The sequence below is a fragment of the Mustela nigripes genome, chromosome 4, assembly GCF_022355385.1.
Source record: "Mustela nigripes isolate SB6536 chromosome 4, MUSNIG.SB6536, whole genome shotgun sequence".
Classification (NCBI taxonomy): domain Eukaryota; kingdom Metazoa; phylum Chordata; class Mammalia; order Carnivora; family Mustelidae; genus Mustela; species Mustela nigripes.
Genome location: NC_081560.1, coordinates 27,450,654 through 27,467,980, shown reverse-complemented (window position 1 = coordinate 27,467,980; position 17,327 = coordinate 27,450,654). Strand labels below are relative to the sequence as shown.

The following is a 17,327-nucleotide window of genomic DNA, read 5'->3' as shown; positions in this document are numbered from 1 at the left end:
ATCATTATGTTTCATTATACCTGAAACTAACAGAACATTGGATATTGATTATATTCAATAAAAAGTGGCTCAAATGTATTATTATATTTGGCTTATATAAAAAATGTTGAAATGAAATCACCTGGAGTGTAATAAGTGATTGACAAAAGTTAGCATCTATTATATGGCTTTGTTTTGCTCTCACAAGGCTTAATCTCTGCAAAATCTGTGTTGCGTGTGAAAAATTTATAAAAACTGCTGTCTGTGTTTAATGAGGTATTTTATTTACAGTTCTCCCAGGGCAATAAAATTTATAGCTCTGCTGCTCTCTGATTCCCCCACGTCAGGGTAAATATCAGAGCTTGGTGTTTGGCCACCTAGTGTCCCTGCACTTTCAGTGGGAGGGTCTAAGAAATCCTTAAGAAGCTAGGACTATGTTATGCCTTCACCATGTTATCTTTTCAGGAGATAGAATAAAGTTGCTTGGATGTTAATGGTTTTATAGACAGTCTGCCTCTATAACCTTGACAATAAAACAATGAAACATAGCCTGGCCTTAACTAAAAAACTTCCTAATTTGCTCTAGAGAGGATTTGTGAATACTTAGATTAATTAATTAATTAATTTTAAAAGATCTTATTTATTTATTTTAGAGACAGAGAGAGTGTGAGCAGGGGGAGGGGCAGAGGGAGAAGGAGAGAATCTCCAACAGACTCTGCCCCGAGCACAGAGTTCAGTGTGGGGCTCAATCTCATGATCCTGAGATCATGACCTGAGCTGAAATCAAGAGTCAGGTGCTCAACCAACAGAAGCACCCAGGCTCCCCAATACTAGCTTAATTTAAGATACCCATGCATAAGAACGACCAGGCCTGTGTTTTGGTGAGAACACATGAATACCACTTTGTTTTCTAATACTTGCAGGAATACAGATTTCAAAGATAAATGAACCCCATTACTGCCTTGCTCTTTTCCCCACAATCAGATCCTCTATCTATCCCTGTCATTTTCTCTCTCAGATCTGCCCCTCAGCCCCCACCCCCCTTCCCCCACTGCTGTCTAGGCTGTTCCACAACCACACCGTCTTCCAAGGAGCCACTTTGATTTCTGTCATTCCCTTGCATAAAGCCAGATTAAAGGACTAGTCACCCTGACAACTGTTTGGAGCACCAACCTATAAGGGACTGCTCAAACAGAAAAATAAATCCAGTGCTAGCTAACATAACCCCTGTTTCATCTCAACATGGGCCTACTTCAAGCTAGAATATCATGGTCTACTCAGGAGTGGCAACTTTTGAAACACAATAAAAAGCAAAATTTAAGTGTTAAATTATTAATTTCCCTAACAAATTTCATATTTTTACTGCCCAGCCCTGACTTAAAATCAAGTCAGTGATTTTGAGGTGTTTATTGGAAATAATCCATAATCCTCATCTTGTATGCGATGCCACCTTCACTCTAACTGTAATAAGATTTACTGGACTTGCCCAAATACTTCCTGACATCATATCTCTAGTTCTAAAGAGCTCATTTATATGTCTTCTTGATGTTTGGGTTCTGATCCCTGCTCCTTATCATGCAACCTCTTTCTGAACTTTAATACATTATGTTCAGCCAAGTTGTCATACTGATAATTCCCCAGATGCCCTTAAGGGACAGTTTCTAACTGCCTCTAACTATAATCTGGACTCTGGACTTTGGACCCTTGGACTCTTTGACCCAGTCTGACTATTGAGACGAAGTAGCAAGCTGACTACCAAGTCTAACAAGAACATACATTTTATTTGACTCATGATGATATGCAGGTGTGTGAGTTTCATTTGAATCATGATTTATATACCAACACATTTCATGTTAAAAATAAAATCTGAATTTCTGGATTTCCAATATTACCAAATTCCTTGAAAAACTAAGGAATTTGGTAATATTGGGATCATATTCTTCCATGTCAGCAATTATTCGGACTCAAGGAGAGCTTACCCTTTAAAGACAGATTTGTGATTTTCAGTTCTGCAGAGCACTACACCTTTTCACTTTATTCTCTTACCTGCTGTACCTTTGTTAGCATCTCAATAAAATCTCTGGTAATAAAAATGCTACCCAGACACGCTGCCTTGCAAATAAATCTTGTTTTACCATTCCAGAATCAACACTTGGACCATTTGTTTGAATTTCTCTGCCCAGCCCCCAATGTGGTCCTTGGACCAGCAGTATCAGCATGACCCGAGAGCTTGTGAGAGATGCAGAAATCAGGCCCTTCCCGCATGCTGAATCGGAATCAGCATGTTCAGTTTCCCCAGGTGACTCTTACACAGGTTCAAGTTTGAGAAACACTGAGTTACTTCCTCTTCCAAACCTTCCCTTTAATCTCTAATTCCAGGTCCAACTTGGAAACTGGACACTTGCTTCCAGGTAATGTTCTGTCCAAGTTTCATCTCCAGATTTAGAACATATTTTATAAAGTTCCCCATCCTTCAGTGTTAAGGTTCAAATTTATGTCTTGTCTATGGAACCTCCCCCAAACACTCATGTGCATTTTAAATTTTTGCGTATGAGTCCCAGGAGGTTGTAATTACAGCTGGCTAAGCCACCATATTTACATTGTTCCTAAGAGTTGTCTTCCCAGAATCTATGGGAAATGCCCCATTTTTCTTAACTTAATGAAAGCTTTAAGTCTAAAAAGGAGGAATACAGAATTATCCAGAGGCTAGGGCTGGGTGGTAGGATGACAATCTGTCTCCATTTTCTTGGGATCATGCTGGTTTATACCTATTGCCTTTCTGATTAGGAACACTTTCCATTCTCGTGTCCCTCATTTATAAATTACACAGCTATCCTGTTGATGGGTCCACCATCCCAGGAATATCTCCTTCCAATTCCTGTTTTCTATTATGTGATCTTTCTTGGTCAGGCTTGGAGCCATGGGCAAGAAAGTGTTCTTTTCCATCAATACCTTTCAGGTATTTAACAACAGAAGGTTAATCCAGATACAGTGTCAAGCATTTTCTTTTAAGAATCTAATATTAAAATATATAGAATTATTTTTTAAAACCAAAGATCTATGAACATTCTTATTAAGAAGAAGGAACAAAAGATAGAGGAAAACATTTCATTGTTTTCTATTATTCATATATATTTTAAAAAACTGATATTAGGGTGAGTAATTTTTGGTGAACAGGCTCTTCTGATGAAGAAGAAAACTCAACAGTTGTGTGTGCTGCCACTGAAAGTGTGTCCTGGATATCTGATTCACAGAACCGGCTCTGGGGTCGGGGAAAAGTTCCTTCATTTAGTCAGTAAAAATCCAGAGACTAACCCATTATCTCTAACTATATCATCTTTGTCTCCTGTTGATCCCTTTAATTTTTTTTCTCTTCCCTCTATCTACCTTATCACCAATCCCCCTACTCTTAAAGTAGAGCCACTCCCCCATTACCGCCACTAGCCATCACAACCATGAGCAAACAATAAAGCAACAACAAAGGCCAGCAGTCAAGTCAGTTAGACTGTGGTTGAATTGTTTTCCCCCTCTTTCAATTCCTCTCAAGTCTAGTGGAAGTCGCTGTTATCTTTATTAAAATGAACTCTGCAAACATAACAATAATTTGAATAAAATTTTGTTCTAGAAATAGCAAAGCACACGAGTACATGAGTTCTTGAGCTGAATTAGAGGAACACAATAATGTCTACTTCTTTTTTGTTTGTTGTGATGGAAAATATAGAAAGAAAAAAGGTTGAAAATTCTGACCAAGACTGATTTTATAAAACAGATTTTTTTAAAAATCATGATTTATTCCCAAAATACTACACGAAACAAAGGGCGTGGGGAGTTGAGAGGGCTTCCTCAAATAAAAATACCTCAAAATAAAAGCATAAAATTTTCTGTTCAAAAATTTATATATTCCCTACAATTTCCAAAAATTACATGGTAAGTTCAGAAAACAAACCACATGCAGCCAGACAGAGGCTATTGTGCAGAATACATATGTTGTAAATCCCATTATGTAGCATGAAGTATAATGTCCCTTAAGCAGGGTTTCCTGCTCTGTGTGTGTACACTGTGCCTCCCTGGCTCATTTAGGGCCACCTCCACCTTTTCTATTGTATGAAGATTCTCTCATACCACCAGAGAGATGAAGCTATCAAGTGCAGACTGGTTATCAATATGGATAGGAAATCCCTTTTTCTGACAATAGATATTGTATTAGAAACCTTCTAGCATGGAGCACCTGGGTGGCTCTGTGGGTTAAGCCTCTGCCTTCAACTCAGGTCATAATCTTAAGGTCCTGGGATTGAGCCCCACATCTGGCTCTCTGCTCAGTGGGGAGCCTGCTTCCCTTTCTTTCTTTGCCTGCCTCTCTGCCTCCTTGTGATCTCTCTCTCTCTGTCAAATAAATGAATAAAATATTTTTTTAAAAAAAGAAAACTTCTAGCAGTATATCTTTTTTTCCTTATTTTTATTATGTTTATTTAGCCAACATATAGTACATCATTAGTTTTTGATACAGTGTTCAATGATTCATTAGTTGCATATAACATCCAGTACCCATCGCAATATGTGCCTTCCTTAAAATCCATCACCTGGTTACCCCATCCCTCCACCCTACTCCCTTCTGTAACCCTCATTTAGTTCCTAGAGTCCAGAGTCTCTCATGGTTTGTCTTCCTCATGATTTTTTCCCCATTCAGTTTTCCCTCCTTTCCCCTGTGGTCCTCTGCCCTAGTCCTTATGTTCCACATATGAGTGAAACCATACAATAATTGTCTTTCTCTGCTTGACTTATTTCACTTGGCATAATTTCTTCCAGTCCCATCCATTTGATGCAAAAGTTGGGTATTCATTCATTGTGATGGCTAAGTAATATTCCATTGTATATGTGTACCACATTCACTCATCTGTTGAAGAGCATCTTGGCTCCTTCCACAGTTTGGCAACTGTAGACGTTGCTGCTAGAAACACTGAGGTACATGGGCCCCTTCTTTTCACTACATCTCTACCATTAATAAACAACATTTGGTTTTAAAATTAAGTAAGGTTTACTGCATATATTATTTTTCAACTTGTTTTTTCACTCATGTCAAGAATGATTTTTTACTCTATCATTTTACTTATGTATGTCAAATACATTCATGTTGATATATGTAGACCTATTGTTAATTCATTTTAAATGGACATGGCATTTCCTTTATGAATGTATTACAATTCATTTATCCATTTTTCTACTGAAGGCTCTTTCCCTTCAATTTTTCATTATTATTAGGCTATTAACATCTTTTTACCTACCTTTATGTAGATAGAGGAAAGAGATTTTCTAAGCTAGAGTATAAAAGTAGTAGTGAAATTCTGAATGAAAGAGGTGGAGTCTAACTGTAGTGGGTATTGCCAGTTGCTATCAAGATGGTTGTATCTGTTTATATCAGTACTAACAATGTGAGAAAGTTCCATTTTATCAACCATTAGTATATTGGGCTAGTTTATTTGACAATCTGATGGTATGAGAAGTTCTTCTTAATTCAATTTGTATCAAATTGAATACCACTGAAGTATTTTTTCATGGTCACTGAACACAATTGTTTCTCTCCTGCAATTACCTTATTTATAGCCTCTTATCATTTTTCTGTTGCTTGTTTGCTTCTCTTTTTCATGAATTTGTGGTTATTTTTAGATTTTTAATATTTCTTTATAAGTTAAATATTTACAAATATTTTTCTTAATCTCTGGCTGATCTCTGCAATTTGCTTTATTCTATTTTTGGTTGAAAAGATTTTACTGCAGTTATTTTAAAATTCTTTGGTTTTTTTTTTGTTTGTTTTTACTACCTTGTATGAAAAATTCTTCCTGTATTATATACTTCCATGTTTTTTTTTAAAATTAAAAAATTTTTAAGTATAGGGCCTTGATTTATTTGTATAGGAAATTGATACCTTATTTTTCCTCAATGTGTAACCAGAATGCCCTGGCTTTTTAAATTGGATGGTCCATCTCCTCCCCACAATTCCTGTTGCTCTATATTTCCCATGCCAGTTTTTTTTTGTTTTTTTGTTTTTTGTTTTTTTACAAATGCAGGCACATGTGTTTCTGGGCTCTTTATTTTGTCCCTCAATCATGGTCACCTTTTTAAAAATAACTTCTTGCAAAATTATTAAACTCTTTTAATTATTATAGCTTTTCAACAAATCCTGCAATCTGTAGCTCAAGTGTCTCAAACGTGCCTTGATTCTCTTATTGTTTTTACTCTATTTGGAGTGCTTTCATCTCTGTGAAAGCTCTGTGTTCATCTCTGTGTTGTTTCCATTTTCAGTCTTTCTTTCTTTTTTAGTATTATTAAACTTTTCTTTCTTTTTTAGAGTTAAATTTAATTAATTAACATATAGTGTATTATTAGTTTCAGAGGTAAAGTTCAGTGATTCATCAGTTTTTGTTTTTTTAAGTTTTTATTCATTTGTCAGAGAGAGAGGAGAAGCAGGGGGAGCGGCAGGCAGAGGCAGAAGCAGACTCCCCAGTCAGCCAGGAGTCTGATACTGAACTCGATCCCAGGACTCTGGGATCATGACCTGAGCAGAAGGCAGACACTTAACCAACTGAGCCACCCAGGCACCCCACATCAGTCTTATATAATACCCAGTGCTCATTAATCACATGTCTTCCTTAATGTCCATCACCCAGTTACACCATCCCTATACCCATCTCCCCTGCAGCAACCCTGTTTGTTTCCTATGATTAAGAGTCTCTTATGGTTTGTCTCCTTCTCTGATTTTGTCTTGTTTTGTTTTTCCCTCCCTTCCCCTATTATCCTCTGTTTTGTTTCTTAGATTCCACAAATGAGTGAGAAATATGATAGTTGTCTTTCTCTGAGTGACTTATTTCACTTAGCATAATACCCTCTAGTTCCATCCAGGTTGTTGCAAAAGCAAGATTTCATTTTTTTGATGGCTGAGATGTATTCCATTGTATGCAATGGAATTGTATGGATATGTGTGTTTGTGTGTGTGTGTACGGCATCTTTCTTATCTATTCATCTGTTGATGGACATGTGGGCTCTTTCCATAGTTTCACTATTCTCAGTCTTTCTTAATTATTTTCTTGCATGTTGAGATTGAGTGGTAGTTGTTTTATTTTTGTGTTTGTTCTTTCTGTATTCTTTATTCCTCATCTAGAAGCTTTACAGTTGCCTCCAGTAAGTCCCTAGCTTCCCATCTGGAATGTCTTATCTTGGCAGCCTGAGGTCCTGTCCTACTAGGACAGTGCAAATCCAATCATCTAGCTGGATCCATCAGCTTGAGTCAGGTCCTGATGGAGAGGCTGGAAAGTGCCTATCTTGATGAATATTACCACAGACAGTTGTCTGTAGCTTTTTCTTTTTTCATAGCAAGAAAACTACTCTCTGGCCCTTATTAGGGTCTTTGAATCTGACTGTCCCCAGGATGAGGTGGGAGAATTTTCAACCAGAGGTTCTCACCTTCACTGCCCTTGTTTGCTTGTCTGACCCATTCTGGTCTACAGAAACATAGATTTGCTTTGTGTTTAAAGTGGAGAATGGTTAGGGGAGAGGTGTCCTGATTGTTTGAACTTCATCTATACTGCTAATCATAAACCTTATAGATAGAAGAACTTATTTAAAAGGTGAAGAAATCTAACAAGTAAGTAGACAAATCTGTTTTTCTGACTTATAAATATGTAAAAGGATGGGAAAATAACATTTATGAATGCCTACTACACACCAGATACAATACTTGGTGTTCTACATGACTTATCCTTTTTAGTCTACACCAACATTCATCGAGGTGGGAATTGTAATTCTATGGTCAAGTAGGGATCAATGATCACATTGCGAGTATGGGGTAGAGCTGGCCTTCAATCCAAGCAAAAATGCCAAGAAAGCATATATTTTGTTATTTACTGCTCTATTCCCAGCACTTAAAGCAACACCTGGCCCGTAGTAAGCACTCAGTAACATTTGTTGAATAACTGTTTTCTTCTCACACGTTTTCAGTGTTATTCCTAGTTGTTTCTATTTATATGTCTTGATCCCTATATAAAAGTCTTAATTGCTATCCTAAACATAAAATTCTTCAGCATAGGAACCTCTTTTCTTTGCCTTGTTTTCTTTTCTGTTTTCTCTCCTACTTGCTGGTACTGGATATCTAAACCCTCACCCCAGTGGGTGAATGTCTCCCCAATTTTCCTGGAGCTCTCATCTCTGTTGCCAGTAAACAAGAATTGAAGCTAAAACTTTTCCTACATCGATTACTTCCTCACAGTTGACACTTTCATACTTCCCCAGGCCCCATTTAACAATAACACTGTCATATCTTGCCTTAACCACCTCAACCAAGTGCAGTCAGGGTACTTGCTGCAGAGGTAGGAAGGCAAATGAAGCTATGACTAGGCAATTTGGATAATAGCTTCTCCCCCACAAATTCCGACTGTCAAATTGTCTTGGGAAGTATGGTTGATTATATTTAAAAATCACCTTGGTTCTCTTTTAAATTATACCTCCAGATGGAATTGAAATAAAATTAGGCTGTAAAATATAGTTTTTTTACCCCTTCCCTCCATTTTTTAATGACACTCTGACTGATATTAGGGAGTAATTTGGCTGATGAATTAGTACGCATGTGGGTATGATCTCTCAGCGCAGCTTGAGAAAAGCAAGACCAATCACAGACCTCACTCACTGCAATTGATTTTCTAAAGAGAACGCAGAGCAATTAAGAAAGGAGAAAAATCATGCATTTTAAATTTGGGTGCTACAAGAAAAACACTATTATTATTTGACAGAGCCTGTAAAGGGCTTTGCAGAGTTTGTGATAAACCTACCCCTTCTGCTGCAGTGATTTCTCAAGACTCAACCCATATTAATTGCAAGGCTTAAAATGATTAGAAATATTCTCCTTTCAGAAGAGAAAGAGTAAGGAGGAGCTCAACTTACAAAGTCAAGGAAAAATAACTAGTATTTCTCATTAGTTTTTAGCCCAAATGGATAGCAGGGAAAGGCAACTGGTGGAGCCACTATGCCAATTACCTGAGAACATTTAACTTCTTCTTTCCATTTAATCTCTGCAATTAATTAGCACACAGTGCTTTACCCCCTGTGCACACAGCGGAACTAGAAATGACCCCAGAGTTCACCTAGTTCTCTAACCTGAGAACATTAGAGGGTGATCAAAATGCAGTCTGTGGATTATCTGCTTCAGAATCATGAAGAGTCTGTTCAGTGTGCACGATCTTGGGCTTCACCTCCAGAGCTGGGGATTTTAATCAAGTAGCTCAGGTGAATCTGGGGCAGCCAATCCACAGGTAACATTTAAAACTCTTGATAAGAGTCTTGTTCACCTTCCAGATGGGGAAATAGGCCAGGGGTAGCATGACAGCATCACTGAAGGAGTTTTTCCGAATATGCGAGAGAAATCGGGGCAGCTGAGGCTACGCTGTGGCTAAAAGTCCTCAAAATCTCAGCAGCTTAGACAACCGAAGTCTGGCTTGCTCCTACTATCTGTCCACCATGGGTCACAGCTACTCTGCAACCAAGCAGATGGAGGCTTCACCTCAACTTATGCTTTTGTAACCAAAAACCCAGAAACAATGGAGTAAGGCAAACTGTGAGCAAGCTTTTAAGGATCTGATACAAATACCATTAAAGAAGCTGTGTCCTCAATGGGATTTGGAGTCAGATGGACTTGCATTTTTTTTTTTAAGATTTAAAAAAATTTTTTTATTTGACAGAGAGCGAGTCACAAGTAGGCAGAGAGGGCAGGCAAAGGGTGGTGGGGGAAGCAGGCTCCCCGCTGAGCAGACAGCCCGATGAGGGGCTTGATCCTAGGACCCTGAGACCATGACCTGAGCCGAAGGCAATGGTTTAACTCACTGTGCCATGCAGGCGCCCCTCAGATGGACTTGCATTTAAATTCTCTTACTCCCTGTATAGACTGTGTGATTGGGCAAATTGCTTAACCTCTTTCATTAAGTCTCTGTTTGTTCATCTGTAAGATGGGGATGATACTTAGTATTTCTAATGGTTGCTATAAAACTAATAGTGGATATTCACATCCTTGTTGTTATCAAGCTAGGTATAAAAATGTACCATGGAAGGAAAAAAAGAGACACTCTCCTCTTACACCAGTGTTTCTGTTCTGTCCCTTTGCCACACTTGTCACTCTATCTGAAGTTCTTTCCTTTCATCATCTTCTTTCTCCCACATCCTATCTTTCCTCCAAGATCTGGCTTAAGCTCCCTACCCCCCTTCCTTCTGCCATGGGAAATCATCATTCATTCATTCAGCATAGTTATCAACTATCTCCTGTGTGACTGGCAGTATGTTCTTAAGGCTTTTGTGTCCGGAGTGGGGAATGATGAAAGCAAAATGGAATACACACTATAATGCAGGCTGAGGTATCCATGATGCAATGAGGGCATTGAGGAGGATCCTCAGTTTGTGTCACTGCCGGAACTGCCTTTCTCAAGAAGGGCAGAGCAAGAAGAGAGAGCATTCCAGGACAAGGGTATGGCATGTGCCAAGACCGAGAGGCAAGAATAGCCATGAATAGTCAATAGTAAGCCAGGGACTGCAAATGATGAAATATCGCTAATGTGGAAACCATGAATGTGGGAGACAGGTACTGGGAGCGTGGGGGAGGGCTTTTAGGAAAAATAAATGGCAAAATCTTGAAGATCTATCAGAGTATACATGTTTTATATAGATATTATCCCCCTATAGGCAAAAAAGAATCACTGGAGAAGTCTGACCCAGGGGTACAATAGGACCAGGTTGGCATTTTAAAAATAGTGCTCTGGCAGGAGACTTTAGGGAAAAAAGACTGAAATGGTCCCTGGGAAAGAGAGATGGGACAGCGTTAAGGAAAGCAGATACAAAGAAGGAGAACTGGGAGTGGATTTACGAGGTGAGGCAACATAGCCTGATGATTTGCAGTATCTGAGATGGACACACAGGTTTCAGGCTGGGAATGGGTTGAAGGCTAGCAGGTTCTCTGAGACAAAGAAAGTAGAAGGAGAGGCAGATGGTGGGCCAATGGGATTGTGTGTCATTGGGGGCATGGAGGGGCTGGAGATGGATGAATCCCCAGAGATTTATCTACCTTTTAATTACATGTCTAGACACAAATGATTTGTTTAAATCATTTGGCACTTATTTATAGACAACCTTATTTTGTGATTGTTTGCCACAGTGTATATTGACTTTTCAGAAACTGTCCAACTTAACAGCAGACAGTTAACTTAAACTTACGTTTGAATCCCACAGTTCATTGAGCACAATAGTTTGGGCTTAGCAAGTTCTCATAAAATACTCGTGAAGGAATATATATCAAATTTGGATTTCCTGGTTTAGTTCATCTACCACATTACTATCAGCATGATTTCTATTTTTTCTTTTTTCTTGCCCTCCATCATTCTGATACTCTTTTGTGACTAAAATGCTTCCTTTCTTGGAGTTTACAGTATTTCCCCCCTTATCTTAAATCTCTACCATATTTTAAACCAACATTTAAAACAATATCAATTATTTCTATTAATATGTTTATCTCACTTATCCCTTTCAAAGTTCATTATGTTTTCTTGGAATTCCTCCCTTTCCCATTCTTTTAATTGTAGTCATTTTAAATTCTTTCCCCTTCATTTTCATTTTCTCTATGAAACTTCCCAACATACCACCTCCCTTCTTCTAGCACATTCTTTTTTTTTTTTTTAAGATTCTATCTATTTGACAGAGAGAGATCACAAGTAGGCAGAGAGGCAGGCAGAGAGAGAGAGAGGAGGAAGCAGGCTCCCTGCTGAGTAGAGAGCCCGATGCGGAACTCGATCCCAGGACCCTGAGATCATGACCCGAGCCAAAGGCAGCGGCTTAACCCACTGAGCCACCCAGGCGCCCTAGCACATTCTTTATCACTTATAAGGCTGCATTTCTTTATAAGCACAATATTTCTCCTATATATTTATGGCACCACAAGTCTCTCATTACATATCATTTCCTATTTATTATAATTTCTATCATAACTTTGAAACTCATGGTATAGCAGATGAATATTTTATGAAGGAAGCCTAGGTAGAATATGACAGCTGCAGAAATACAGCTGGTCCTTAATGCTGTAGTTCCTCCCTCCCTAACCTGTGCTGTGCTGGCACACTATGCTCTGCTATGTTGACTCTCCCAATCTCTTTGCTCTTTAAGTCTTTCTTGGTGCAAAATACTGTGCAGAGAAACCCTGAAGTATCTGAGAGATAACTGAAATCTGGTTTTGGTTTTGCAACCAATCAACTAGGGCATGCTGCTCAATATCTGTGTGTCTATTTCCCTTCTCCTTATCTCAAAAAGGCATCTGGGTGGCTCAGTCAGTTAAGCAGGTTAAGTATGGGACTCTTACTTTTGGCTCAGGTCAAGATTTCAAGGTCATGAGATGGACTGGGTGTGGGGCTCTACTCTCAGGGCAGAGTCTGCTTCAGATTTTCTCTCCCTCTCCCTCTTCCTCCCCTTCTCCCCTCAGTTATGCTCACATGTGTGCTCTCTCTCTCTTTCTCAAATAAATAAATAAATAAAAGAAAATCTAAAACAAAAGGGGAGTTCTAATTAGAGATAAACTAGAAATAAGCTAGACAGAGTGAGATGTACCTGGAAGAAATACACTTACACAGAGAAAATATTATTGCTCAATTTTCTCCACTTATTGCTCCTTAAAAACACTCTGGCCTTCTTTTTGTCTCTTTGTTTTATTAACATAAATACAAAGAAAAGTCAAGAATTGGAAAAATGAGTAAGGAAATAGTACAGAGTAATGAGAAAAGTAAAAATTAACAAGATATTAGAAATAGTAATAAAAGAACAAAGTTGCACAGAGGCTATCACTGGAACTATGGCACATGCCCTAGGCCAAGTTTAATTTTTTATCCGGGAATATTTAATAAATTTCCTCTCTGAGATAAGGAAATGAGAAAATTCAATATAATTATTAATTACATGTAAATATTTACATAAGTAGGAATTATGTCATAGGCTTGTTTTATTGATCACTAACTACTAATTGGAGAAAGACTAAGAATACCTCTTTGTTTATGTGACAGTTAAAAAGACAGCATTTCTAATGTTTCAGAGTAAAGCAATAATAAAAATAGGATTCCTTTAGTAAAGTGACATTTATCCCAATGTATTAGGAGTATACTTATTATAATACTGTGGAAGCTATAAAGACACAGATATTCAGTTGTGGTTGAAATCACAGCTCTAGAGTCAGATGTTGATTGGAAACATCTATACAGCCACATTTTAGTAAGCTATTTGCTTTTTTCTGTCTCTATTTCTAATCTGAAAAATTGGACTAATAATTATACCTAATTCATAAAATTAAATTTGAGCTTCTGTTTGACATTTTCTTTGCTATAAAATTTCCATAAAAACATTGAAAAACACAGCCTTAAAATTTCTTCCAACTAGAAGATATTAAGACGCCAACCTGATGCTGTGGCTCTAGGTGAACATCTGGGCACAGCTGAGAAGGGAAGGGGCAGCATATCTTGACAAGCTGACATGACCTACTTGTATAGCTGGGACATTCAGCAAATCACATGTAAGACTGCTACTTCAGTCCTCACAGGCCTGTCCCCAGTGGTTAGAATTATTGCAGTGTTCTGCCTTGAAGACATTGAATAGCAGGAGGTCAACTGAGGAAATGGTTAAGATACACCTCATCTGTGGTTTGACCTGTCTAAAGTTTTTTCACAAAGAGAAATACCTGAGTTGTTGATAATGACTATCAAGCTACACTTTATATACTGCTTCAAAATAGAGGGTAAATCTTCAAAAACACAGATATAGAAAAGAATAAAACATCACTGCTGTTGAAGCATGAATCTGGAGGGTGCCTGGATGGCTCATTTAAACCCTCTGCCTTCAGCTCGGGTCATGATCTCAGGGTTCTGGAACTGAGCCCCACGTGGGGCTCTCTGCTCAGCAGCGAGTCTGCTTCCTCCTCTCTCCCTCTCTGCCTGCCTCTCTGCCTACTTGAGATCTCTGTCTGTCAAATAAATAAATAATATATTTAAAAAAAGAAGAAAAAAGCATGAATTTGGAGTTCTGACAGAATCTGTGTTTAAATCCAGTTTCTGCAGCACCTATGTGATCTTTGTTGGGTCATATATCTTTGAGCATCAATTTTCTCAAATGTAAAATGCAAATGATGGAACATGTGTGATTGTCTTAATGGTTTATACTGAAGGTTAAGTAAGATGATTTGGATAAAGCAGCTGGCAGAACGCCTAGAACTGAGGGTTTGCTCTGCAAAGGGAATCCCTTCTCCTTCACTTTGCATATCACATTGCAAACCACCGAGGGTTTCTCATCATTGATGTCACATTTCTGAACTGAGATGGAATTAAAGTAAGGGTTAAAGCCAGTCTATATAGAAACAACTCAAAAATCAGTAGAAAAATGGGGAAAAAAAAGTCAATAATTCATTGTTCATTCTACATCATGTAGACTTACTGTGTTTTTATAAAGCAAAATTGATTTTTTGTTTTGTTTGAATTCTTTAGTTGTTCTATTACTGAGTGTTTAGAAGCATTGAGTTCTCCAGTTCAGTAACCTGAAAGTTACAATAGATTGATTTGGAACCATGTCAAAGTAGACTCTACCTCAAGTTCATACCCTTCAAAGGCCCATATTCTTTGAAAAAAAAAAAAATTGCTTTCATTGTAAGCAAGAGTTAAAATAGTATTCTTTGAGTTTATTTAGCAGTTGATTGAATGATTAAATATGCATTTGAAGTAGCCAAAAATGAAATCATGTTATTGTACCAGGAAAAAACCCCTCAGATTAACATTGATTGAGTTTTAACAAATGAGTTGATTAGAGGAAAAGGAAAGAGCAACACAGTTCATCAAATGCAACTTGATGCCAGGTCCCTGGTTTCTCCACAGACCTAATGTACTCTTCTCATACCATCTTGGGGGGAAAAAAATCAATGACTGCATTTCTTAGCAAGAATATACTTTGTGATTAATGAATCATGCACTGAAACCACTGCTGTTTATTTATTTAGTTGTTCTTCCTTTCAAAGAATTTATATTAACTTTCTCTGAAAATTATGGAACATAATCAAAGTGTCATGCAAGTGACATTAAAGTGTGCATCAAAGGAGCAGCACAGATGATATGCAGTTAGAGCCTAGGTTTGTACTGACCAGTTTAATTTCTGATTTTCTCTGCTATAAATAAGAACTTACGCTGAAACTAACCCAGAAATATTAAAATATAGCAGAGTTCCAGGTAAGAATTAGGATGTACTCATAGTAGAATGGTAGAAATCAGCCAGGTCTAGGGAACCCACAGGAACAGGGGGTTGAAAGAGAAGGCCGTCGTGCAGTAACAAGTCTCTGAAGGGGTTTTGGGTTGAGCGTTCAGATTAGAGCCCTGTGTCTGTGACTCAAATTTGTCATCTAGTGGCCACCAGAGACTCAGTAGGAGTCTTCAGAAGTAGCTGGAGGGGGAGGGAAAGGAGGAGAGGAAAAGATGAATCACACAAAGTTTGAAAAACAACACCAACCAAACCCAAACAATGGACTGTGCCTATTGTTTTCACTAGAAATTCTTTAAGGCTTTGAGGGTTCAGAACAATCTTTGACAACAAAAAGGATGGGGAGTCCTTTCTTTCCTCAACAGGGAATTGTGAAACATCAGTGTGAGGACAGCCCCAGTCAGGATGGTTGGCCTCAGCAGCAGACAACCCATGGCCTGGGGCAGCAGAAGCCTGTCCCTTCTCCAGCATTGCAGGTAGAGGAGACCTTGGTAGAATCAAAAAGGACTATTCATTAGCTCGCATAAATTTCTGTCAGAGGTTCCAAGAGTAGTGGCAGACTTTTGAGGGCAGACTTTTGAGGATCCAGCATATCATAATTACTGTGATTCTATTTTAACTCAGACTGGTAAAACCTTGCTTTAATACTTGCTAGAGAAGAGCATCAGAAAGGCATCATGGGGTGGTGGGAATTGCACCAGGTGTGGGTCAACACATTTAGGGAGACTCTTGCGGCCCTACTTTCTGTGTGCCAGCCACTGCTCCAAGAGAGTGTTTGATGAGTGCTTATGCATTTAATTCTCACAGCAAGTCTGTTAGTATCCCAATCTTACGCATGAGAAAATAGAACCATAGAGAAGTTCACTAATTTGCCCAACTCACTCAGCTTATAAGTGGAATACCTGAAACCTAAAGCAGAAAGCCTAACTCTAGTGGTCCTCTTACCAACATCAGGCCTGACATAAAGAAGGTGCTCATTAAATGTTTCCTGATTCAAATCATTTTAGCATGGGATTAAAAATGTCCTGGGTTTCATGTTCTGGACTTAGTAAACTGACTACACTTAAAAGCAAACAGAAAAATGCTTATCTGTATATCAAAATGAAATAAAATCTCAAATGATCAGAACACGGTGCAATAATTTTTAAAATTTCCTGATTAACCAAGGAAAATTACTTCATGCTTTCAATGTTTTCTCATCCCATAAGGAAAATATATTTCTAGGAGGCTTGGTGGCCCACACCAAGCCATGGAGCTGACAAGTAAATTAGTCTAAATTAGTCTGTGCTAGACGCTGGGTCTCCCGATTGTTTTTGTAGCTCTTCCCCCAGTAACATATTACTGCATGCGCTTGGGAGAAGGGATTGTGCTAACCCAGTATCCTCCTTGGACACTGATTAACCAGAATTACAAGATCTCAAGGGTTGTACTTCTTTGGTCTTCCTCTCATCTAGTTGCCAGACAGAGAACAATTCTGACTGAATACATTATTTAATTATTCTAGTTAGTCATATTGAGAATCAACCAACATTAACCACTAAAAAGGAGAAAAAAGGACAAAACACAATGTATGACCATCCTGATTTCCAACTCAAAGTGACACCCCCCACACATACCTCTGAACAAGGCAATTACATAGAAACAATAAAGAACAACTAAATAAATCAGGAAACCCACCAGCCTATTCTCCAGGTTGACTTACCTTGGTGCGAACGATGATTGGCAATGGCAGTAAAACCAAGACCGTGAAAACTACAAGGAGAAGCCGGCGATAAACTAAAATATAACTAAGGACTTTCATCATCCTGAGTAGGAGACTTTGAAAGTACTCTCTTCAAAATAAGGCAGATGTTAAATAACCAATGTGGATTAATATTTCTCCAGCCCATCATCATCATTTACTGACCCAGACTGATCAACATGAGTTAAAATTAAATCTTGATTTTTATTGTTTTACTGTCACAATTACTGTGGAGAGATAAGCTCAAGAGTGTTTGCAAGAAATTACATGCCAATTGCTACTGTAGCTTTTGAAAGATACAACTGTT

At 38.2% G+C, this 17,327-nt stretch overlaps 1 protein-coding gene across 3 annotated transcripts in view; it reads right to left on the bottom strand.

The window, feature by feature from the left end:
- The window catches only part of SLC13A1 (solute carrier family 13 member 1), a 119,975-nt gene extending 102,895 nt beyond the window's left edge, over positions 1–17,080 (bottom strand). For all 3 annotated transcript variants that reach the window (XR_009403761.1, XM_059396488.1, XM_059396489.1), the window contains exon 1: positions 16,982–17,080. Coding sequence is in view for 2 of the 3 variants with exons in the window: in XM_059396488.1 (XP_059252471.1) it covers positions 16,982–17,080 (99 nt within the window). In the remaining variant the exon portion in view is untranslated. The remainder of the gene's footprint in view (positions 1–16,981) is intronic.
- Positions 17,081–17,327: the final 247 nt, after the last annotated feature.